This window comes from Callorhinchus milii, unplaced genomic scaffold (assembly GCF_018977255.1).
Source record: "Callorhinchus milii isolate IMCB2004 unplaced genomic scaffold, IMCB_Cmil_1.0 Scaffold9, whole genome shotgun sequence".
NCBI classification, from domain to species: domain Eukaryota; kingdom Metazoa; phylum Chordata; class Chondrichthyes; order Chimaeriformes; family Callorhinchidae; genus Callorhinchus; species Callorhinchus milii.
In genome coordinates this window covers 8,498,694-8,525,246 of record NW_024704750.1, presented here as the reverse complement: position 1 = coordinate 8,525,246, position 26,553 = coordinate 8,498,694, and the positions used below count along the sequence as shown (strand labels likewise).

General features: G+C 38.7%; 1 protein-coding gene across 1 annotated transcript in view; it reads left to right on the top strand.

Annotated features, from left to right (window-relative positions):
• Positions 1-10,184: 10,184 nt before the first annotated feature.
• Positions 10,185-26,553, top strand: part of LOC103175227 (cysteine-rich motor neuron 1 protein) — an 82,958-nt gene continuing 66,589 nt past the window's right edge. The window contains exon 1 of the mRNA XM_007888117.2: positions 10,185-10,572. Coding sequence (XP_007886308.2) covers positions 10,242-10,572 — 331 coding nt within the window. The 5' untranslated portion in view covers positions 10,185-10,241. The remainder of the gene's footprint in view (positions 10,573-26,553) is intronic.

The window sequence follows — 26,553 nt, the reverse complement described above, 5'->3', positions numbered from 1 at the left end:
TTGGTTTATAAGTGCTACACAAAACTATTTAGGGTAATGTCCATCTTGGACACAAAACTGGTCGCAGTATGACATTAAAATTGCCAATGTTGCTTCAACAGGTCACAGAATTGCTTATGTGAGGAATAGATGTGTCCAAAACAAAGGGTAGGTTCTGGTCTGAAGTTGAGTTAAGGCATATTGTTAACATAAAACAGAATGTATATGTTATAGATATAATAATCCTTGCCTTTCATGTTTGGAGGAGGTCTCGAAATACTTCACAGGACTTACTGTAAAGTGTAGTGACTGTGTATTTTATCAGCAAATTTCATTCCATATCGAGTCAATACACTGAATGAAATGAGTTGAGTTGAGTGCCCAGAATGAAAATGTCCATTCGCTGAAACCAAGTTGCAACTGGTTAAAAGGCTTTGCCCTGTCCGTTCAAACCTCTGAGCATCAAAGGAAAGGTCCAAGGTTTTATTTTAAAATATCACCGGCAACATTAATCATCCAAAATATCTCCAGGTAATCATAATAATTGCAAATCTTAAATCATTGTCGGCAAATGAATTCTGTTGTCTGGGTTTCTTCCAACAACAGTTAAAATTCATACTTAGCTACAAGTTGTATCTAGCTCTTTCAAGGTGTTAGACCCTGTAATTTTGGTGCGGATTAACATTCCAAAGAGCTGATGATGCTGAATTATTTAGTAATTAGAGTTATAGGTTTCTCTGTATTTTGGTTTATTTTGAATCATTTCGATAGTGGGGCTTTTAGTAAAGGTTATTGTCAAGATCTAAGCATCTCAAGATCTAAGTTTAGATGTGTATAAGTGAGGAAAAGATGCTATGGATTCATTATTATATCAGGAATTTCTAATCTTAAATTTTGGTTTAATTAACTGTAGAACAAAATCTTAAACTGTTTACTTTACATTTGTATGAGCTATTGTATTTTGAGTTATTCCTTCAGGAGACGCAGATTAATCTCTTGGAGACAGTCTGTTCAAAATTGTCTACATTTAGCACACAAAATAATGTATTAAGTTATAGAACAGACTCCAGCTGTGGACTGAAAACATTCAGTTTCCTATTTACACATGAAAATAAAATAGCTTTTTAAAGCAAGAGGAGGTTTTTATTGGATTAATGACTTGTATCTGGAATCCACATGAATATCTTTTACACAAAAGCAACCACAGTCAAAAGTTGTGACATCTTGATTTTAAGATTTTTTGATGAATGTTATTCACAGAAAATGTTCTCCAGGATTGTAAGGCTTATTGAGATTTGAGGGTTGTCAGCCAGATGCAACTGAGTCAGTGAGAGCTGGTGAGAAACCGCAAAATGTGAGCTGACTGTAATATACTAAACTGGGTTAGTAATGAAAAACACAAAGTTCAGTGTTCTACTTTACATCAGTCAGTACTTTAGCGAACTTTTTTAAAAAAATGAAAATTATCAGAACAAATAAGTATAAGGAAATAAGGAGAGTGAAAGTCATACCGTGCACAGAAAATTAACACATTTACAATTTAGAGCACTCGCCTCACAAGTGAGAGAACCTTCCAACAACGATCCATGGGAGGGTGAAACTTTGGGCACGTTTCCGTACTCCACACGCCTCTGTTTACCTACCAGTAAGAAAGAACCTGGTGTGTTAGTCGATTGGCGGATGCTTTTCCGGGGGTAATAATCCCTTAAAATAATAAGAAAAATTTGGTCACTCAATCCATGACTGTTTGTGGGATACTGTTGTGCGCAATTGGCTGTCGCATTTCGCCCACAAAATATAGTCAATTCACTTTACAGTATATTCTGTGAAATGATTTGATGCATCTCAATGATGTGATAAGGCACTGTTTATGTTGGTTATGTAGCACATACGATCCTACTAAGCGGTGGAGGAGGATGGGATGATGGCAATCCTTGCTGCAGTGTGCAAATTTGCTGCTGTGTTTGCCTACAAATACAATCACTATATTTGACATCAAATCCTGTGAAGCGCTTTGAGATACAGTATTTCAGTGTTATTGGCACTGTGTCAAATGCAAGGATGATTTTATTATTAGTCGTAGTTGTTTTACAATTGTGTTGATATTCGGTGGAACTCAACAGACTTTTGTGAACTTGAACATTTGAAAGATGTCACATATCTTAGAATTGATTTAATTCTATTACCTTTTTGTTGACAGCGCAAATGACCACCAACCAATATTTGTGAAGCTATTTGATTGTAATGTTTAAATTGGCATTTGGTGACTGTAATAAAAAATAATCAAATAAATGTGTTGTGTACAAATCCCTTCATTGGGAGCATTTCACTAAATAACTATCAGTCATGACAGTAGCTGGAGGGTTTTTAAAGTACCCAAGAGAACAATCTTTCAGATTGTTAGGAATTTAATTATCTAGATTAGGCTCTTGAAAGTACAAGTAACAAAATTGCAACATTTCCTCAGAGCTTTCCATTTCTTTGAAGATAATTGAATCTTTCATTTTCTAGTTGATGCCTTTCATGTGCAATTTAAACATACAAATCAATAGAAGTTTGAAAGTTGCTTTCAAATGAAGGTTGTCCTATGCACTTCAGCATAATGAGGTAAAAATAATTCTTTGGTACTCAGTAAATGTTTTGAAATCCTGATTGCTGACCTTCAGACAGTATGAATTGTAATCACAAACCATCACATTTTCATGTTTTGTTGTTTTGTAAACTAGGTTTCCTAAGACCTTCAAGGTTGCATCATTTTATGGGTAGGAATTCTAAGTGGGCCTAGATTTGCTCTGTTTAATTAGCAACTCAGAGCATTCAGAATATGACGAATTCTTAAATATGACCTTAATTTTTAAGATGATTTTCTGTAAGCTTATAGAAAGCAGCTTTAAAGTTAAGACTGAATACAAAGAATTAAAATTCATGAAAATGCTCTCCTTAAAAGTAGAATAAATGATTTTCTAAATGTGAAATATAATTATTGGGCAGCACAATTCACATAAAGCTAACGTAATTCGATGGCTTAGGTTGCCAGGATACAGACTGCATAAATGGAGGAGGTTGCAATAGAGGGGAACGGGAAGAGGTGATTAAAATAGGAGGAGGCTCGTGTGGAGTATAACTACAGGCACGGACGGACCAGTTGAGAAAATGACTTGGTTCGGTGCTGTACAGTCTATGTAACTATGTATGTAATTGCATGAGATAGAATCAATAAGATACTTGTCATGAATGATCCTTCTCTTCACTGCAACAGTTCCCATCCTGTCCTCACCTAGTCAGCTTCTAGCAGGGGTTAGGTAGCAGTCAGGAGATGAATTGCTGGCTTTCCCTCCCGCCACCCCTTATACTAAGGAGCGAAATAAACAATCCGAAACTTCCATCTGGGATCTGGGAACTCGGCTTAGGCCAACATTCCAACCTACCACATTCTACTATGGGCCGGATAGTGTCTTTATTCATTGGGCCTTCGGTGGAGCTGTACCAAAACATTTCAACAGATCTGAAACTATATTCTTTTAAACATTATTCCAATTGCTTCAGCTGCTGAGTTATCTGCTCTCTGAATTGCTCTGCTACTCGCTCAGGCTTGATATCCCCCCCCCCCCCCCCCCCCCCCCGAAGCAGCTTACATGACAGCACTTTGGCAATTGAACATATCTCCACTCTGTAGAACCTACTCCAAATAATTCCTTCAAAGACTAAAGTTTAAGAAGTTCTTGGGAATATATGGTTGATACAAAACGTTATTTTCTTGAATCTTAACAAATACAGAATTATGAACCGTACTGAAGCCTAGACCAACTTTACGTAATGTAGAAATAGCTTCTGTGTCACACACATCCAAGGGCAAATTTAACTGATTAACTCACAAACAACTGAGCAGAAACTATTTAGTGCAACATTAATTCACCGTGTGGTCATAGTGATGTAAAATTTGTGTCTCTCTTAAATTGCACTAAATATATGAATGATGTTTCTTCAATTTTAAAAGAACCTACAAACAGGATCCTTTATCTGTGGCAATCAGCAGGACCTTGCTTTTGCTCTGCATGAATTATACTTCCAAATATACATACTTGACTGGATTTGAAGGCATTCTTTGCAGATACAATTTATATTATTAATTGCAGAAATTTTCAATTACCCTCTCTTCCATTTTTAAGCCAGTATCTGTAGTTATTTAGGCTGAGTGTTTTGCAATGAGAATTGGCACTTTTGCTTATTTGGTGTTACATCTGATCTTTTAAATCATAAATTCTATCTGCTGTTTATAACTCCAGCACTTCAGAAGTTGCATTTGCAACTTTCTGTGTGCGTCTGTCAAATCTGTTTATCATTTGTGGCCAACGTTCAACACTTTCTTCCTGACTGGTGAGTTATACTTACACTGGAGATGAGCATTAGATACACAAATACATTTTACAGCAGGCTGCCACTGTCCAATACGAATATGCATCTGTCAAGTTTGATCCCAATAATAGCATCTGGCCTTTAGATTAAAATGCACTTTGTTGAAGCATATAGGAGGAGTTACTGTAGAAGTTATACTGATTCAGGATTCAATTGTCCAAAAGGTATAACCTTCCTTTCCATTAAAAATGCACCAAAGAATGACATCTAATGAGTGGTAGTTAAGCGCCCCAGGACGCTATCCCAAGTGTAAGGTGCTATATAAATGCAAGTTGTTGTTGCAAATGAAAGATGCCCAAATTAATTAACCAAAAGTTTATTAGCTATTAGTTTTAAAATTACTTATAGATCTAACTTAAATCATAACTTAATAAGAAGTGTTTTACTTAATGAATAATGTAATTAACGAATGTGATTTGCAATCTAGATTTTTAGATATCAGCAAGTGCTTTAAAGAAGTTCACTTGAAATGGTGGTGAGCTACAACTCCTGTGAATATATATGTTGCATAAATTAAATGTTATGAAGAACAATGGATAATCTCCAACAATAATTGGTAAAATAATTAATTATTTCAGAACGAATAGCAGAGATGCAAGTAACATTTAATTATAGCAGATATGTCTTGAATATCACTAAGTAGTTATGTCGAAACTGTGACGAGTCAAACAGGATGCTGAGCTACACTGCCAAATCAGTTGAGTTCAGATTCCTGAAAGTTATGCTCAAGCTGTATTGTGCTTTGGCCAGGTCGCATCTGGAAAACGTCGTCTTGTTCTGGTTGCTGCCACATAATGGGGCTGCTCGGGCCTTGGAAGTAGTGCAAAGGAGAGAAGGAGGATAATCTCCATTAGTAGAGATGACCAATGAGGAACAATTAGCCCATGTATGGCACTTCAGCTTTGAGAAGAGGTGATTCAGAGCATACCTTATAGAGGTATTTAACATTCCTAAATCCAGAATTCAGTTAGTAAATCCAGAATAAAGTAGCACTTTCAGATACGCAAGGAAGCAGATCAAGAGGGCAGACACCAGGCGCCCTTTCTTTTTGTAATTTCTTTACATGGAATTTACTGAAGTGAGGTTTATTATTTTTGGTTTGAGCTGTTTTATCTAGGCAACTACTGAGGAAAAGCAGTACAAAATATTCCCTTATATGATTATGTTATGTTGTATGGCACTTGCCATTGAGATTCGATCACAGATTAAATTTACAAACACAGCAAAATACTTCCTTGATCCACCCAACCACAAAATAATAGTTACGACATACTTGCTTGTTTTTTTTTCTGTCATTTTCAAGATTAGAACATTTGATGTAAGCTTCTAACCATCGAAACACCAGTGTTTTGGAGATTCCATTCTCAGATGCAGAATTAATTAAAAAAAATTTTGAGCATAGGTAAATCCGAAAATTCTATGTAGGGAGAAAAGAAAATCAGCTGGGCGATGTGTAACCTGAACATGTGCTCACAGAAGTATGACTAAGCCACAAAACAAATGAGATCAGGATCAGGAAGTTTTTAAAATTTGCACACCATCTTGCTGAACATTCCTCATACAGTACAACAGGGAAAGTCAAGTCAAGGGGAGGCATTGTTTGAATGCCAGTCTGCAGGGGATGGTTACGGCTGAACTGTGATCTCAGTAATAAATGACTAGTTGATTAGTCAAGTGAACTGTAACATTGTTTCCACGCTATATGGAATATAACACGCTCCTAAGACATACAGGGCTCTGAGATCTATGTTTGAACTACTGCATGTACGGTTTTACTCAGTGCATTTATTAGCCATGAAAAAGTTAAAGGAGGATTCCATGGTGGGGGGGGAGCAGAAGGATTCTCGTTCAGTAAATCTTTGATTTTAAGGATACATTACAAGTAAATCTGCATTTGCATTGAGACATCGCTTAGAATGTGAACGACACTTGCATTTAGGAGAAAATAATTCAAATTATTATTTATTTTGGCGGAGCAGACTGTTAATATAAAATCCCCAAATACCAATATAAGCTGTCATATGGTTTACATGGACTGCATTGATGTCCTATGTAAGCAAAGTGAAAACTAATAAAACAAAGAACATAGGTATAATAAAACATACCTAAACATTAAAATGTCCCTTTTTTCTTTAAAAAATTGCACAAGAATCCATAGTTATGCATACAATACTTTGAAACATTTGCAGTACGAAAAAGAGTATTTGGAAATAACTATATGAGCATTTTAGTTTTATACCTAGAGAAAATGAAAGCGCTATTTGACAATAGTTTTAAACAGTTCTTGAAATACATAACTGAAGATTTATATGAAGTGATCCAATACACAATCTTAATAATAAACAAATGTCATCTTCTAAAATTGCTAAAAAAAAATCCTTAATTATTCCACTGCCCAACTTTGACTGCAATGTTATGATGTTATGTTAAGCATATTATGAAGCTACCTTTTGACTCACATTTACAGTTTGCTTTAATTTATGGTCAACTGTTTCCATTGCATTGCATCTGTATACTTGTGTTTGTTAATAGAAATAATCGTGGAAAAACATTCTAGAGAACTTGAGTTCCATTTGACGGGCAGCTGAGTGTACAGTACTAACACGGTGTTGCAGATATCAGTGTTAACCCAACACTGGGCACAATAAATCTAAATCTGTCACTATTAGGAAAATGGCATTATGAAAGTAATATGTTACCACAAGGACAAATGGGCTTTAAAAATAAGTGGTTCTGATTTGATTGCATATACTGGGCAAAACAGGCAAAACTGCCTTGTAGTCAGAAAGTCATTGTTTTATTCAGCAATACAATATAAAATTACATTTGTATAGCACCTTTCATGTCAGGAGGATGACTCAAGGTGCTGAACTGTCAGAGGTTAGGATCCGAGTGGAGGGAGTTGGAGGGCAGAGAGGGAAGGAGGGTAGCCAATGGCACGGTTGAAGAGTAGGGCCTTGAGGCGTGCCTTGAAGGAGGCAAAGGAGGGAGCGAGGTGAAGGGAAGGTGGGATGGAGTTCCAGAGGGTGGGGGCAGAGAGGCTGAAGGCCCGACTGCCAATGGTGGGGCTGGCCGGGCGGGGGACATGGAGCAGGCCAGAGCCTGCTGAGCGGAGGGAGCGGACAGGGTGATGAGGGGTTAGCAAGTTGGAGAGGTAATGCTCCATCATATATCCTACTGTGCAAAATATATTAATGGGCTTAGACCAAAAGTTATAATAGTCTGAAGAATCATAATTTGAATCATTAGCCTTTAATAGATGGTAGTGGGCAATATGTTTCAGTGGGTATAGTGGCCAAAAAAGACTATACCCTGCTTGTACCCCACTATACTCATTGAGGGTTTAGGGCTATAAAATAAACTAGTAGTTCAATTGCAGTCACTATTAATGTACTTAATGATTCCATCCCTCTGCTATAAAAACGCAAGTTGCTGTCGTTAATAAAGATACAGTATGATGCACATAGTTAACCCCTGAATGTGCTTCTGGTAAAAGATTAATTTTACACATATTCTTCAGTTTAGGCAATTGTGGCACACAAATTATATCGTAGAGTTTTCAGTAACTATTAATGATGGGTCAGTCCTCTATTAACAGTGTTCTCCACCCCCAGCCCCCAAATTCGAGTCAATCTATCCAATGGGTGCATCCAATATGACTTCTTTTGGAAATGATGCTAAAAATACTGCATTCAGTCTACTGAAAAATACTTCTATGCTGCATTATCTCCCTACAGTAAACTTCAGAAGTCTTCACGCAAAAATAAATGCTTGAGCTCCTGATCCTAGAGGCAAAATTCGCAGGTTCCCTCTCTCTGACCTAGATAATGAGAAAAAAATGCTTATTTTGCATGTGAAGTATTCATTTGTTTTTATATAGCATAGAAAACAAAGCAGAAGTAAGTGTGATTCGTGGAAAAGAAGATACAGGAGGCAGAAAGATAAATGGGAGTGAAAAGAATGAGCGGGCAGAAAAATGAATCGAGAAATAAGAATACTGTCCAAGGAAATTAGAAAGTTTGAGCGAAGAAGATAAAGGAAGCGAACCGTGAAAAATGGTCAACTTTGTCTTGAGCAAAACGTATTTTGCAGATAGTTACAGCCTCGGCAAAGTGAGAGGTGACCAGGAGGCGTGGGTCAGGTAATGTAGTTCAACGCGAACACCACCACCAACTTGCATTTATAGAGCGGGGTAGCAGGGTGGGGGGTTAGATTCAGGCGGGGTAGGGTCCTGGAGCGCTTCTTGAACGATGCCCTGGTGCGGAGCATGTCTGCAAACCTCTGCCTCTGGTTTCTTCAGGAGGTTTATGTGTGTGTGTGTGTGTGTATATATATATGTGTGTGTGTGTTTGTGGTTGGGTGGGGGGTGGGGGGGTGGGGGGGGGGGGGGGGGTTGGTGTCAAAGAAGCTGCTCTAACGTTTGCAGCCAAAGCCACAGCATGGGTTGTGGGTGGAGGGAGGGAGGGGGGTGGGTGGGTGGGTGGGGGGTGTAGACAGTGTTGGTGGAGTGTAGCTGTCGATCAGTCAGCGTCACTGCAGCGCAGTGAGTGCCCAGAGCAGCAGTTTAAAAGCCAGAGCCGCATCTGCTCTGTACAGTGAGAGAGAGAGACACACACAGACACACACACACACACAGTGACAGACGAGACCCGCAGCACAGCTTCAGCTCTTCTGACAGCCCTGTTGTTGTTTTTGTTTTATGCTTTTTTTTTGTGCCTTTTTTTTTTTGGCTGTTAAACTTAAGAGAAAGAGAGTTAGAGAAAGGAGCAAAAAAAAAACTTTTTTTTTAACCCCCCCCACCCAAAAAAAAAAAGACTGCCTTTGCAAACCCCCAAACCCCATCCCCCAACCCCCCACCCCCCCAAAAAAAAAAGATACCCCCAGAAAATATATTTTTTTGAACAGCAAAACAATGCTCGTTTGTGGACTATTATTTACCTTGAAGCAACTCCAGTGAAAAAAAAAGTTGCGAAGGTAAAGCGAGGAGCGAAGTTGGGAGGCGGAGTGGCTGTGCTTCACTCACACTGTGCGTTTGAAAGTTTGCGGGGTTTTGTGTGTCGCGGTGTGTGCGAGTGTCTGGTAGTTTGCGGGGTGGGGGTGGGAGGGGGGTGGGGGTGGCTTTTGAGTGCGTAGTGCGTGTTGGTTTGCGGGGTTTTTGTGTGGGTTGGAGTGTGAGTGCAGGGAGTAGGAGTGTAGTGTGTGAGTGAGTGTGCAGTGAGTGAGTGAGTGTGCAGTGTGTGAGTGAGTGTGCAGTGTGTGAGTGAGTGTGCAGTGCAGAGTGAGTGTGCAGTGCAGAGTGAGTGTGTGTGAGTGAGTGAGTGAGTGTGCAGGGTGGTGAGAGTGCAGTGCAGAGTGTGTGTGCGGTGGAGAGTGAGTGTGTGTGCAGAGTGAGTGTGTGTGCAGAGTGAGTGTGTGTGCAGAGTGAGTGTGTGTGCAGAGTGAGAGTGTGTGCAGAGTGAGTGAGTGTGTGCAGAGTGAGTGTGTGTGCAGAGTGAGTGTGTGTGCAGAGTGAGTGTGTGTGCAGAGTGAGTGTGTGTGCAGAGTGAGTGAGTGAGTGTGTGTGCAGAGTGAGTGAGTGTGTGTGTGTGCAGAGTGAGTGAGTGAGTGTGCAGGGTGGTGAGAGTCAGAGTGAGTGAGTGTGAGTGAGTGAGTGTACAGGGTAGTGAGAGTGCAGTGCTGAGTGAGTGAGTGTGCAGGGTAGTGAAGAGTGCTGAGTGAGTGAGTGAGTGTGCAGTGCCGAGTGAGTGAGTGAGTGAGTGAGTGAGTGAGTGTGCAGGGCAGTGAGTGAGTGGGTGTGAGTGAGTGTGCAGGGCAGTGAGTGAGTGGGTGTGCGGTGCGCGGTGGCCATGCTGAGGACGCGGTGTGGCGGGGCCGCTGTGGGCTTGCTCGCCCTCGGCTTGCTGCTGTCCTGGACCCGGGTGAGAGGCGGCCGGCAGTGCGAGCCGTGCCGCCGGGAGCAGTGCCCGGAGCCGGGACGCTGCCCCGGGGCCAAGGTGCTGGACGCCTGCGACTGCTGCCTGGTGTGCGCCAGACAGCGAGGCGACACCTGCGGAGACCTGCAGGGAGAGTCGGGCAAGTGCGAGACGGGGCTGTGGTGTGTGTCTGACAGCCAGTCCGGTAACGGGGAAGCCGAGGAGGGCGACAGCAGCTCCGGGCTGTTACTGGGAGTTTGCAAAGGTGAGAAAATGCACAAAGTCTCTTTTGCCCTCCAGAAGCCGCAGTGTCTTGTCTGTCCGTGTGTAAACTTTTAAGGGGGTGTCAGGGCAGGGTTTTGTGTTTAACGGGGTTGCATTTGAAGTCCTGCTGCGATGCTGGTGGTCGTGGTGTCTGTGTCTGTGTGAATTTGCTTTTAAGTTGCTGTGATGGTACCGAATTGTGCACCTACCAGTTCCAGCACCTGGTTATCAAGTCAGTTTGCTCACCTGTTGTTTCAGGTGAACGCCACCGAACGGCGCAGCCTATGTGAGGATTTCCAGGGCTCTCTCTAAAAACCCCTTCCCTCCCTCTCCTGCGGCCGCTATTCTAAATGTTAAGGAGACTTAACGTTTCGCCCGCAAAGTATACAACTCCATTCACTTTTACGGTATATTCTGCCAAGCGCTTTGAGACGTCTCGAAGAGACGATGAGGCGCCGTATCAAATGCAAGGATTATTGTTGTTGTTGTTGTTAATGGCATCTTCCAAAGCTGCATCGCCAAGCCGTAAACCAATGCGTGGTGCTGAATCATAGAATCATACAGCACAGAAAGAAGCCATTCGGCCCATTGCATCTGCGCCAGCTCCTAAAAGAGCAATCCAACCCAATCCCACTGGCCCGCTTTCTCTCCGTAGCCATGCAATCCTGTCCTCCCCAAATGCCCATCTACTTCTCTCTTAAACCCTTCTCTCCCCCCACCCCCATGTCAATCATTTCCAGTGTCTGTTGTGATGCAGAGGAGATTGACCGCAAAATCAACAAACAATGTTTACAGCTCTCAAAAGCAGGGACACATTTGTGGCAAATTATTTGTGTTTCTGTAAACTTGGGCATGAAACTGACAAGTGATCCGATCAGCACTAGTGTGGTCTGTTTCTTATAATAATACTCTGGTTACATTTGTAGAAAGCGTAAACAATGTTTTTTTTAAAAAAATAATCAAACAACTTTTTGTATGTTTCACAAATTTATTTATGTTAAAGTTTCCGAGTAGATATCAAAACAACAACAACAGATTACACTTGTATAGTGCCTCTCACTTCGGGAGGACGTCCCAAGGTGCTGGACAGTCGGGGATTTGGGCCTTTAACAATTAAGAATTAGCCTCTATTCCTAGTTTATTTTTGGTGGCTGTAGATAGGAATAACAATATTCCTGAAACTAATTTAATTGAAACTAATTCAGAATTGAAACTAATTTAATTACAACAAGCATTACAGACCAGAACTATGATTCTAAGCAACTATATCTTGCGACAACTTCAAGATTTCTCAAAGACACGATAAGGCGCTATATCAAATGCAAAAATTATTATTATTAAGGCTGGCCTTGAAAGAGAGCTGCTAAGTGGGTGGAAAGGTACCGCAGATATGTAGTTGATGATACCTAGCTGTTAGAGTAGACAAAAGAAAAAGCACTTATGTGTGCTGAAACTGTCCAATACTCCTTTTATAGTGCAGCTGCTAATTTAGCTATGTTCCACATTTAGCAGCTGTTCCAGAGTAACTGATTGAGGACTTTAGAAGGAGTTCTTCATTGAAATGAGAGAAAAAAACACCATCATTTGATCTATAGAGTGTTTTCTTTGATTGAAGAAATATTCAATGGGATTGTCAACTTCTCCTGTGATATGCAACATTAGATATGTAAAGAAAATGTTTTCAAATGTTAAGTGTAGGAAGAAGATGGGCATGTTTGCCTTTTCACTGTTGTTTGGAGCTGAAATCCTTTCACTGACCACCTATTGCAACAGAATACTGCAAAAGTGCTGACAGAGATGGAAATCGACCTGCAGAGTAAAAACCTGTGTGAAAGTGTTAGTTTATTTAATTAAAGTGACACATCAAAGGAGCTATAGGTTGATTGTGTGTTTAGTTTCAGAAATGCTGATGAAAATAATTTTGGATTATACATCATTTAAATTACATGTTCTTTCCTTTTGAAAGGAATGAATGATATTTCACCAGTGATGTTGTTGCCTCAGTTCTTTCATGAGTATCAAGGGAATGAATAAGAACTAGCATGTGTCACAAGCCCGAGTGATTTGCATTGTTCTTCAGTATGAATGAAAGAATGCCTGGACTCAGTTCCAGTATGGAGCAATCCTGCTCATTACATGGGTGTGTGGCTATGTCTTTTACTCACAAACACTGCATGATTGTGAAGTGTGATTTCACACATACAAGTTACTTTTAATTTTGCATTCGTGCAAAATGTTGCTGAACAGATGGCTCACATTGTTCATTGAAGCTGCTTTACAGTATATAGGTTACAAATCAAGATTGAATTGTAGGCAAAGCTATGGTTGTACATTCTTTCAAAGCATGCATGCCTGTGGAATTTTGACAGAACTATTTTCATATGATGTGACAGTTCTCCCCGGAGCCAGACAATCCTTCGATTCATCTGCATTATCATCTTTCAGTGCATTTCGCTCACTTTTTAAAGGAAGTCAATAAAATCCCCAGCTCTCAAGTGGAATTTTTTTTAAGTTAAAGGAGATTTCTAGAGGTGTGTTTGAAAGATTGTCAATGACATTGATTTAACCCACCTGGTAGTGACCTTTTCATTGCCGTCTTCACTTTCAGTTCTGTCTTTAACAACATTTACGCTTAAGTTGCAAAAGCGATGAAATAAATCACATCTCATTGATGAAAGAAAGATGCCAGTGGATATTCAAAGATCCTTGTCCAGACTTGGGTTTGAGAATGCAAAGGGGCATTGATTCTGCTAATGGTGGGACATAAAAACACAATATGGATAAAATTGTAGGCAAAGAATGCAAGTTGGATTAAACTTAAAAGTGTCAGTTAAATTGAGAGGAAGCATTTCCTGCAGATCCTCTTATGAGATTAGTTTAGAATTTCATAGAACTGAGAGTAGAATTGAGAACAAAAAAAATCCTCCCATTGGTACTGAATAGTTTATCACTAAGTGACTAAAAAAAGTGAAAGAATTAAAGATCAGTATTCATGTAAATATTTTATACGTAAAAAGATTTATATAGCATCCTTCATGTAGAATAACAAATCTTGGAACTCTTTACAGTAGTGGGCATGGATGATGGGCAGGGGAATAGGGTGAGGTGACCATAAGTATGGTCAAAAACATAGATTTTAAAGTAATAATAATAATAAAGTAGGATGTGCAGATAGATCCAGAGGGGGCAGGAAGGAGGTTTCGAGGGAGGGAGTTGCAGAGGTTATGTGCAAAGAATTAGAAAGCTCTGCCCTTGATGGTGGCATAAGTAGAGGAGGGCATACACAGCAAGTTTGCTGAATGGAGGGGTGGAGAAGAAGAGTGTGGTAGGAGGATATAGGAGATGGGTACCTGCTAAGGATGGAAAGGGGTTTTAAAAGAAAACTGGAATATGGGACGAGGGATAGGATATGGGTTGGGCCCGGATGTGGAGTACAAGTACTGGCCAGTCTAAATTGGCCGAATGCCCTGCTTCTGAGCTGCTCTTTCTATGAATCCATGAATATTCAGATACTTATCCCTTGAAATCGTCTGATACATTTGGCCCTTAGATTTCCTATTCCATATGCGAATCAAGATAGTTGCCTGAAGCACTTCCTGACATTGTCTTTAATTTAGCTACTTAGCCTCTCCTGTGAAGCAGAAATTCATTTAGAAAATCTATCTTTATCTTAATGATTTAACTGTCATCAATAATAAAGTATAGAATGAGAAAGGGCAATTCACCCATCACACCCACCTCTTACACATAGTATGTACAATTTGCCCATAGTGCATCATACACTCTAGAGAGAGAGAGTGAGTACCAATCACAGGTAAAGCTGTCACAAGACAAGTCCCATTTAATCACTCCACAACCCGCAGAATTAATCATTGAAAAAAAATCCAGACGATCAAACCAACCTACGCTTTCAACTTTGCATTCCGTAGTGGACTCATCCATGGTCTCAGTATCACCATGAACCCAATATTCCATCTATTTGATCAACTCTCCATACTCATCCGTATCGGCTTTCGTTTTTCTCTTATGCAAATATTTCAACAACTTTTTTTTCTTAACAAGGAGTTAATCAACATTGCATTGTTTACTTTTCAGAGTCTGTTCCAAATTTCCACTGTTCTGCAGAGAGGAAACCTTGCTTGAGGCTTACTAATATTGTCTTAATTTTTCTCTCATTCTTTATTTGTTATCTGAGTAAATAACATGCATACATCCACATGATCCATGGCTAGCTGTCATTCTTTTAATAATCTTACTTTTATTTTCTTCGAAGTAAGGAACACCACTCCTTTTGACACACCATATGCACAAGGTTTTCCTTTGGAATGGGAGGTGCATTGGTGCCCCCAAACACAATGTGGTAGTGAAGTGGTAGTGTACAGATTCCAGCCTGTGCTTCTTTACATGTCCACATGCTGTGTCTATATAAGCATTTCATCGGGGAGAGATGCCAAGTGGTTTTCAGAGAGAGTATTTAGAGCCTAAAAGTCAGCCTGGGCTGTTTTCATGCATCTTCTGCAGATTGCAGTTGGCAAAGGCCTGGGAGCAAGTTGCTTACAGAAACTATTGGCCTAAGAATGGTGGAAACTCAAATGAGTTTAACTTTGCCCTTCGTGAACAAGAAACACTCAGAAACAAAATATAGGTCTTGTTAGGCACAGTAGATCACTGGATTTAATATCTTAAATTATTGGGGGGAGTGAGGGAGAGACGAACATCCTTTACATTCAGACACCGCATACGTTTTATTGTTTATTTGTTGGATCAACATTTCAATTGATTTTTCTCAAACAATCATAATTTTTTAAATCAGGTGTCGTCTGATTTTGTGATCTGTAATTTAAATATTATTTTCGTAGTTTATGGTGACTCTTCTAATGATCAGAAATGCTTTAATTATCCTTTGTACTTGAACTGCGTTTAGCATGTTGATTAAGTGCATTGGTTTGCTCTGAGCCTAATTTTGCTTGAAGCTTGTTTGTTGCATTATTGTTGTTTACAGAATAGCTGATTTGTTTACTCTGAAAGTCCACCAAAAAGACAATTTAAAGTGGGACAACCTGAAGAAAAAAATTGTAAAAAATGCTTCCAGAATCCACAAATGTTAATACTTTAAAGTCATTTATGCAGTCGTCTCTGCACAGAATCTGTCTTGTTATACAAACAATCAACACAAATATTTGTTTAATGTTAGAATTTAAATGAACTGGTGAAGCCTATAATTATGTGCATTGTTGCTTTTATGTTGATTTTATTTTGGTGTCTTAAGTGCAATTGTTGGAAACAAACTGTTGGGTTGTTTCTGATAAGGCTTTTTTTATATAATATATATATATATTAGAGAGAGCGCTCTTAAAGATTACAATATCTGAAAATGCGCAGCAATCTGGTTGATTGAATGCTATTCTTTGCAACTCAATTGAGTGCATTCTGACTGTTTGAAAATATCATTGCAAGATGCCAAAAAATGTGATAGATTGTGCACCCATGAATCACTATTTGGTGTTGGCTAAAGAAGCAACTCACGTAAAAGTGAATGAAGTCATCCAAATAGATTATAAATTAGGATCTGTCTTCACATCCTACTTTAAAATCTATGTTTTTGACCACACTTATGGTCTCCTCCCCCTACTCCCCTGTCCGGCATCCATGCCCACCACTGTAAAGAATTCCAAGACTTGTTTTACTATGCAAAGGATGCTATATAAATCTTTTTATATATAAAATGTTTACTTGAATATTTTCTTATTTTCTTGGCTGTGCTCAGGTGCTGATGAGAAACGTCCCTGTACGTTGTGCCGAGAAAATTCACTCCAGATGGTTGGATTTGGAGCTCCCAATTCATTCTCCATTTCAATTTGTTGATTTTCTTTATTTAAAGTTACCTTCCTTCATTTGAACAATCCCGACTCCATTCCCTGGTGCAGACATTTTTCTGTCGCTTTATATATTGTTTATGCCAGAAACGCTGCTTTGTTTGCTATAATAACAATTGGATATTTTAATCTGGGCATGGTAATAGTGGATTAAAAATTTGACATCTCAAAAGAAATAAAAATACAGTATGATCTAAATCAGGGTTCTGTTATTGTCAGATGGTTTGATTTTAGAGATATTTGTACGTGATAGAAAAAGCCTAGTTTGTTTTATATTTGTGAGTAATATGTTATTCTTAGAAGATAAGGATATGTTGGGGTGGAGGAATGGAAAAGCAAGATGTGTTTGGCTTTTTAATAATAATAATATTCCTTGCATTTGATATAGCGCTTTTCACGTCTTCTAGACGTCCCAAAGCGCTTCACAGAATAGACTGTAAAGTGAATTGACTGTATATTTGTGGGCGAACGCGGCAGCCAACTGCACACAGCAATGTCCCACAAACAGTCGTCGATTGAAAATGACCAATTTATTATTGTTTTGTTTTGGAGGGATTGTTTGACCTTTATGAATACAATACATGTTTAAGCCTTAAGATTATTGATTTTCGCAAAGTGCGTTATCTCTTATTCAACATCTGGGTTGGCAGTAAAATTGTTGCTCAGTGTACTTTCCCATGTCAGTGTTCGCTGCCTCTGTTCATGTTGCTAGCTGTCAGATTAGAATATTCAGATTGTTGCCTCCTGGGGTGCTGCCTGAAAACGTAGCCTTTGCCAATGAGGATAAAAAGAAGCCAGATTTATGGGACCGAGACGCAGCAAGACACTTTTTTGTTGCCTCCCTTTTTCCTCACCTCCCCTCCCTCACGCCACATTTAAATACACATCTGGAGTTGCCTATAATATTCCGTCTTGCACGCACTAGCATTTAAATATACAGAAAATCACAGCATGGGCTGTGTCTTATTCCACTCTTTTTGCTGATGACTATGACGGCAGCAATGAGTTGCTGTCTGAAAAGAAATGGTACCATCGATCATGTTGATTTTGTTACAAGGGGTAACTGATGGGGGTTGCTTGGTAATAACCTCAGATAGATACCATGACAAACTCTCCCACGTATTGTCATTATACTTTTTTTCCCTCAGTAATACGTAATTTCATTCCTGGGTAAAAGAAGTTGTTAAATGGACAGAAATATTCTCTGATGGTGGTTGCGGATTTCATGTCCTCAATTCTGCTGTTCATCCAGTGCTCCATTGACCATTACAGGATTTTTTTAAGGAAAAAAGCATTTTTTCTTAAATTTTTTTGTACTTAATCTTTTCCTGCCCAAAATCCTTTACATTCATCCCTCTTGCCTCTGGCAAGACATGTTGTACACACTTTATGTATCCTTATTGCAACATCCCTTGTATACAAATGGTTCAATGAAAAATCTGCCTTCACAACAAAATAAGACAACACTTTGTAATGCTGGACCCTCAACAAAAGGCTGCAAAGTAAGAACGTTCTCCAAGATAAATCTTCAGGCATGTTCAGCTCTGATTGCTTCACTTAGCTGGCCAGGGAGTTGGAATGCTCACTGGTACTATCCACTTCTCATGAATGTTTGCATTGGTTACAATGCTTGATTCCTTTCTTTTGTTGCAGAGCAGTTTTTGTTCCAATAACTTGCTGTGGAATTGGAAATCTGTTGTGTGAAGATTGAGGATTGTAATTCCTCTCCTTGGCCACTGTGGTGCTCCATGGATCCTCACAAATCACACGGTTCTTAACATTTTCTGCAGCACAAAGAATGAGACCACTTGTAAGATATCTTTTGAAACTATTGTCCAACAAGTTGAAAATATAATTGAATCCCCAAAATGTACAATTTGGTCCATATCTCTCTGGTTTTACAAGGCAGCGTGATGATTTAACAGTTGCCGGTCAAATTTTTGCTTTCCCCCAGAAATTTGGACATTGTTTTATTGGTCTCATAAATGTTACGGCTAGAAATCCCATACAGAAACTGTTCCAAATTGGTTGATTTGGTGGCTTGGTCTAGCAGTGGCTCCAAGTAAAGTGTGTTCACATTCAGGTGGATTGGTAACGACTGAAAAGGACATCTTCTGTTTGTGTAGTCTTTTGAGATATGCATCAAACAGAAATAAGTCTAGATGTATATTTATCTTTATAAAATGTAATCTTTGAGCAACAGTGCAATGTTTTATCTAGTTTCATAGTGTTATATTTTGTTTCACATTCATTCAAGTTAATAAGTTGCTGCATATTTTTCACCTTTTGTCAGGATGCTGAGTCTTCTCACAATACCAGACAGAAACGTCTTAACTAATTTGCAAGTTGGCCTGAAAATGTCCTTGACTGTCTCCTTTCTGTTCATCCTTCACATGCCATCAGTTGTTGACAACGTTTTTTTGACATTTATTCACAGGTGCACAGCACATGTTAAGTTTCCAAGAACAGATGTAAAATCCTTCCAATTAAACTGCACCATTCAATCGCTGAAGGCATCGCAACAGAACCTTGCACTAATAAATTTGATCATTCTCAGTGAAACTCACCACTGTTCAGAAATTAGCAAACTTCATCCCTGGGTCACTTTCAGTCCGGGTCACCTTCACGTGGATTGGTGATTTAAAAAAAACAGTGCATTTCTTCAGTGGTTGTACAGACAATAACCATTAATCATCAATTACGGGTCGTGACAAGCAACAAGGACACATATCCGTTACATATATCTGTCAGCATTCTACACCATTGTCATTGACAGTTTCATTAACACATAGCAACAACATGTGCACTACTTTTAGCCATTGCTATCTCTAACTGAGTGCGCAAAATAGTCTCCAATATTATCAAAATGTTTGCAGCATTAATACAATTCAGAACAATCAGTTGGCACAATAAGCTAGTTGGATATTTCTCTGTGTATGATTAACAACAAAATAAGTTCTTAAGCAGCTTCTCTCTGAAATGGCTTATATACGTCCGTAACAATCCTGAGGCACGTCATTCAATATGGGAGAGAAACGATTAGAAGATATTCATTTGCTGGCTAAAACTTGTTAGACAGGAAAATATTTTTTTATTTGATTATTTGGGCTCCAAACCTGCAACACTGAAATGTTTTTTTTGGAACAATTTTTGATAGTTGGAGATGATCATGTCAAGAAACCTAGAAATTGATTTTTTTAAAACAGATGAATGTTACTTTTTTGGTTGTTACTTACAGATGATTACTTATAATGTTGATGGGTCTCTTGGATTAATTTAACAAACAGACTAGTTTAACTTGCAGTCAACTAATATGGTTTTGACAAGCAGCCAGAGAACCATGATCAACAATGACAACGAAATGTCAGTGAGTGAAGCCCAGAAAATACTTGAAGACAAATAGTTCAAGGACAAAAGAAGATTTTTAGTATGTGTAAGTAGCACCAAAATTCCAAAGAGTTTGAGTGGTAATATTGCATGGGCAGGACTTTTCTCCAACGCAGTAAGTTTCTGATTAGAGTAGGTGGAGAAGAAAAGGTTGCCTTTAGGATATGTGGGCGAAAACTTTTGTACTGCTCAGGAGGGGTAAGAAATATTTGCAGAGGAAAGAAAGCCAGATTTTAATGATGGAAACGTGTCAGTGGGAGAAAATTCTCAAACATGTTTGTTTGGTTTGGGGGTTAAAAGATTTTCTCCCTCAGAAATGTGGAATGAGTGGGTTGAAGTTAATTCCCAGTTTTACATAGTCTGTGGAAGGGATTGGCTTTGATTTGGCTGAATGTTCTTTTCTTGTTCCATGCGTTTTTTATATTTTCATAAAGCTTGCATTTTATAAAGCCTTATCACATTAAAGCATCTTGGTATTTCGTAATAATTGTTTTTGTAGGCAAAGTAGCGGGTATTTTGTGCATTGCAATGAAAAACAAAAAAAAAAGGAATGGTTATTAGGTTCAATTTTGATGAGGAGAATATTGATTAGGACACCCTGGTTTTTCTTTGAAATGATAACTGATAATGACATCCATTTGAACTAGTGCAAGTTTTTTACTTTTTTGACAGGTGAGAAAATCATTAAAATGGTGTTAATAGGAGAAATGTACAGAAACAGTAAAACTATTTAAGTACTGTGAATAAATATTCCACCAGCAGTAAAGGTTGACCCATTTTATTTAAAACCAAATAAAATAAGATGTTGAAGTAAGAATGGAATACTTTGCCCAAGTATTCCATGAATTAAACAGAGGCTGATCTGTAAAAGGCTAAAGCTTCAATGTTTATTTTGAAAACTTCATCTGACGTGATTTAGAATTTCGATTTAACAATTTCTATGCATTGTAGAATATTATTTTTATAAATGTAGTCACATTTAGTACCTTTAAAAGTACATTTAATACCTCCCAGAATCTATTTCCTATGTGACTACCTTGGTGAAAAGGAATACAGTAGGATTTCTGCATTATTTAATTGACAAATGCTGTTTTAACACAATCACGTTAATAAGTAGGAAGAATTCGCAAAGTTTTGAAATGCTTTTTCTCTATTTTTTTTCCCATGGGCCCAAACAAAACACATTATCCTTTACCATAGAAGCTGAAATTGGTTTAGTATTACTCACCTGAATGTGTACTGCACTTGGTTTGTGCTGAGAAATCACACGAGTAACGCAAATAAAGCACATCCATGGTTAGAAATCTACATTTTCTATAAAATTTCAATAAAAAACATTGGAATACCACTTGATTTGGTCCTCATCACGTTGACGTATCATTTCATGTAAATTTGAAACAATATTATCATTAATCTGCAGCCCTTTTAGCTGCTTGAAACACTAACGGCCTAAATAAATCAATGGTAGGCAGATAAGAGAATTCAATAAATTGAGGATAGAAATGCAAAAGAGCAACACATTTGCATATGAACTGCTCAATAACAGAAGAAAGAATTACATTTGCACAACTGACAAAGAACTGACAATTAGTCCCAAAAATGCAATGGGCAGGCAGTGTGTTAAAATTATTCAAATTTTAACCTACTCCCTGCTTGAAGACCCCCGTCGTCTTTGTGAAGTGTTTCGAGACGTTAATCCTGTGTGAGAGATGCCATATAAGTGCAAATTGCTCTTGTACATAGTAAAAATATCAGAATAACAAAATGACTGATTTTGCCGACAATGTGAGGTCTTTTGGTAGTTGAGCCACATGCTTGTGGGAATAAATCTCAAGGACATTTTGTAAATAAAACCGTTCCCACCACCAGATGGATATCTGAGTTTGAAGTTTCTTTCCTCCCTTTTCATTCGTGCAAAAAAGCAGAGGACCATAACTTCAATCAGCATAACCCCACAAGCAAAACTTAACAAAATACAGCCTGCAGGAATGTATCTTAAATCAAAGGGATATAATTTAAACTACACAGTCCTAGGGATCAAAAGCTTCTGTTTCAAATACACTGAGACATAAAAATGTTATTTTTAAAACATTTTTAAAAGGTTGATTGAGATATAAATCATTTTAACCATTGCTCATTGCATTTTTGAAGTTAATCAATTGTCAGCTCTTAATTGGGTGAATGTAATTCTTTGAGTTTATGTTTGTAAAGTATGAAAGAACAAAAGTCTTATCATAGGGAACATAGGAACAGGAGTAGGCCGTTCAGCCCTTCGAGCCTGTTCCTCCATTCAATTAGATCATGGTTGATCTGTACTTCAACTAATCCTGTCCATTCCAATTTCCCACTTTTTCCCCATAATCCCTTGATTCCCTGACCTACTAAAAAAATCTATCAACCTCACTCTTGAAGGTGTGATACTTCTGCTCCAATATCAATATTCTGTTTATTCAAGGGAAATGTGAGTTTAACTTGTGTGCTGTTGTGGAGTCACTGGAAGATGACTGCAACCCTCATTTCAAAGGTATTGGTATCACTGAATAGAGTCCTGATGCTGAACAAAGTAGAGGAATATTTATCCAGGACAGGATAATGCTGTCCAAGTTAGAACTGGTCCAAATGAGTGCGGTGCATCTAAGTGGTGGAGGTTGGGAATGAACTTGTGTTCTTACCTTCTCAAACTAACAGCAATCAAAATCAACCTTTTTTTAATATAAAAGTGCATTAGAGTTCGGTGAAACAGCCATGCTTCAGCTGTTGGGTCAGTGCAACCTTACGGGAGCCCAATCTCAACTAATTTTATCAGACCTGAAACATAATCCAGATCACTGGATTTGAATAACTCAATGACAACCACTTTAATGCATGTAGTTTTTTTTAAAAACCACAACAAAGAAAACCTGGTCTTAGTGTAACCTTCTTTACACCATCCGGTGGCAGGGTGAGCAAAATAGTTTTGACTTTGAGGCCCTGTAATACGGTTCTCCTTTCAATGACAAGAGTTTTTTTTCTAAGCTTTTAATTAAGCAGTTTTCTGCAAGAGTCCAGTTCCCTTGATTTCACTTCATGAATTTTGTATGATTCAGTCTTCAAGAATTTTGTTTGTTCGATTCATAGGCTGAAGCAGCTGGAGCTAAAGCTGTCATAAAAGAACAAATAAAAATTGAGGAGATGGAGTGGCATACAGTTAGTTGCTGCTGGGAAAGTGATAGAATATTTTGGCAAGTATGGCCTTGGGCAATACTCTCAGCTATCAATCAATTTGCAGTCAGATTCTGCCAGCAGAGTTCATTGTCAGTGTTATCTGCCTGTTAGTTATCCAGTCCAGATGTCACGCCTTGGATAAATTAGTTGGACATTGATTGAAAGGAGCATTTACCTCTTGCATCACGGGTGATAGTGTCCTTCCAGTCTTTTTTATATATGGAAGTCGACTGTAGATTATCACAATACTTTTCAGGAATTGTTTTACAATGTTAGTGGGAGATTCTTTGCTGTTTCAAAGTGTAGCTTCAAGAATGTGTAGAGTTAAGAGTTGAGGGATACTGGCTGTGAAGATTTGATCATCTGAGAGCATTGACGTACACTAAAGGATATAAATGTGTTCTTCCCCCCCCCCAGAAAACGGTTGCTTATGCTTAAAGACATAATCATCAACACCAGATAAGCATTTTTTTTAAAAAATCAACGCCAGTTCTTTTTATATAAAAAAAGAAAATTGAAATCGTCAAAGCCAGCAGCCGCTGAGCTAATGTTTGCAGGTTGCTAAGCGATGAGATGTGTAGGCAATGACATTGAGGTTGCTTGTTCCTTTTGTTGAGAGTGTCATTTGAAACTCATCTCTCGACAGGTTGAGACTGTCGCCTCCCATCACTAAAACGATTCTTGACACAGCTATCTGTAAAGCTATAGAAACTGCTTCATATGTAAAGCTGACAAAAGACAATGAGGGTTTTGTAGTAAGAATGACCTTTTGGGAAATGTGGAACTTCCATTGCAGAACGGGTAAGCCTCCAGCAACAATGACTGGTGTGCTGTATCCCGCTCGAGGAAAACAGACTTGTCCTTTCCTGAACGTTTCTGCAATACCCAATGCAGTGATTTAGCATCGTCAGTTTTTGAATTCTGAAGAAAATTTGACACTCTCGTGCCAATGAAAATATTTGTGTGTTCAAAAGTTTTTTTTTTTAAAAAAAGTCGCCAGTGACTTTCTTTTCCTGTTTACCTTCCCAACACTCCACCCACACATTGGCAGCTATTGAGACGTTTTATCTCTAGCCTTGCCTAAAAAGGCTATTTGTATGTTTGTGAATAGTTCTGAACAGAACACTGTGCTGTAGATAGAAGTTTAAAAAAGTTCATCTCCATCCTCTGCCAAGTTCAACTCCTTCCAGTAGGACTTTGTTCTCAAAGGAGATGAAGAACTGTTGTCTTGTACATTCTGGAGCAACTCCTGTTGTTCTGGCTGTTGCTATATTTCAGCACATTGTGTGTCTGCAGTGTATCATGGTTTGTGGGAAATATTGAAGGATGGTGGTCTCTAAATTACTTTCAGCCCCAAAACTTTTGAATTACTGCGTAAAGAATGATCAGTAATGTGTATCACCCAAGTCTGGCTTTTTGAACACATTTTATCTTTATGCTCACTGGGTCACTCCTTCCCCTTCCCTTTCCCCTCAAAAGTTCAGACAGAGTGTCAGATGTAGTTGTGATACAAAATGAGTAACACAAGAAAAGCAGGTTATTCACTCAGCCTAATAATGATAATAATCATTGCACTTGCTGTAATCATAAATAATAACCTGATATTATGAAATTAAAGATGTTAAAGAGAAAAATTGGTCCAAAATGCAGAATATGTCATCAAGCACCAGAAATGGGGGACCACATATTGTTGTCATATCCAGCCCTAGCACAGTCAGAGTATCTGATTAGACATCATAACATAGCTCGATATATTTGGACAATTTGTAAACACTTTGTATTGATGTAAAGACTCACTGGTATGAACATCAACCAGCAAAAATGACATTGAGAAACATTACAATAATCTGGGATTCACAAGTTCATACAGAGAGGACAATCAGCTGTAACAGACCAGATATTATCAAACCTCTCTTGTGAAGCTGACTACTGTGTAAGGGAAATTTGACCAACACTCCATTTGTGCAGCTGCACTCCAGCTGTGGGCAGGGCAGGCTTTAGTGGACTAGTAATTCTGCCCAGAGAATAGCATATCAACTCTTCCAAACAGTAATTATAATAATAATCCTTGCATTTGAAATTAATTAATACTTAGCTTATTTTTTTTAAACCGAGATGCTATTAATTAATATCGTCATTTTTATTCGTGAACGTTTGACTTTCCAATTAGGCGTCTGTTTTGGCTACCGAGTACCTAGCGAGTTCATCACAATTGGACCGTCACCAAACAAACCCCAAGTTACATTTTTATGAAATTGGGTAAAATTGGTCATTGTTCGCTATTTGCAACTACTACATTTTCAGAATTACTTTTCTGTTTGTTTACTTTGCCTCTTGCTGTTTCGTCTTGTGATCTGATCATTCTATTGATTGTGTAACGTACCTCATAATCAGTTCCAGCTCACTAAGTTGAATCAGCTGCCATCACAGACTTGAATTCACGTTTACATGTTTCCTCAAAGTATATTTTTACTATATGTAGCATTTAGCTACCCGAGAGGAGATTCTAACATTTTTGGGGAATTAGCTGACACAATGTATTGGCACGCTATCTTTTCACATCTGGGACTTGGGTTTGAATTGAACCCAAATGAATGAAGGAATGAAAGTCTCCTTTCTCTGATGGCTATGATTGAAATGAGCTTGGGGTAGTTTAAAGCCAATCCATCGTATATCACACTGAGCAACACGATTCAGGACTGTATCGGTAATTGCCCATGAGAGGCACCATAACAATGGATAGTGTGCAACACTTCATACTGGTTTGGTGGGGGGTGTTCTATGTTTGGATCTATGCATATTATTGGGGCCCAGTGGAGAGAGGGAGAGCTTATTGCTTCCCTTATGAGTACTAATGCTACTTTTTTATACTGATTGTTTTTGGCAGCAAAAGACGGCATCTTTGCAGGGTTTGCGGACAAAAGTGCAATATAAAGGGGGTCTCAAACAAAATGAACCGTGCTGTTTCTGAAGCCACTTCGAGGCGGAAGTAATGTAACTCACCCATGCGGTATAAACAGGCTAGTGTGAGTTGTACAGAGCTTGCTATTCTGTTCAATGAACTGGGAACTTTGAATGGAACAAGTTTAATTTTATTAAAGAGCAAATATCATAACACGTATAATATAATTTTAATAGCATTAAAACTAAAGCTGATTTTGGTTGTATTTCAGAAAACAGCAAAATTGAGTGTTTGCATTTTTCCGGCCTGATTGAAAACGATGTAGAACAAGCAGTATGAAACCCAGATTCCTGCTCCAACTCATTATATTGCCAGGAGCAAAGAGACTTTGCTTCTCTTGCCCCCCTCCCACCCCAATTTCCCCCCTCCCACAAGCTGTAGAAATGAAGAATCATTGATGAGAATCCAACTCCTTGTTTCAAATTTGGCACTGTGGCTTTAATTGACAAAGCTGCATTAGGCTGACCACACATTCTGGGTAAGCTGGCAACCTCCGCATTTGGAACATTACCACCAAGTGTGCTGTGCATGTGCCATTGCAGATGTGCTGCCA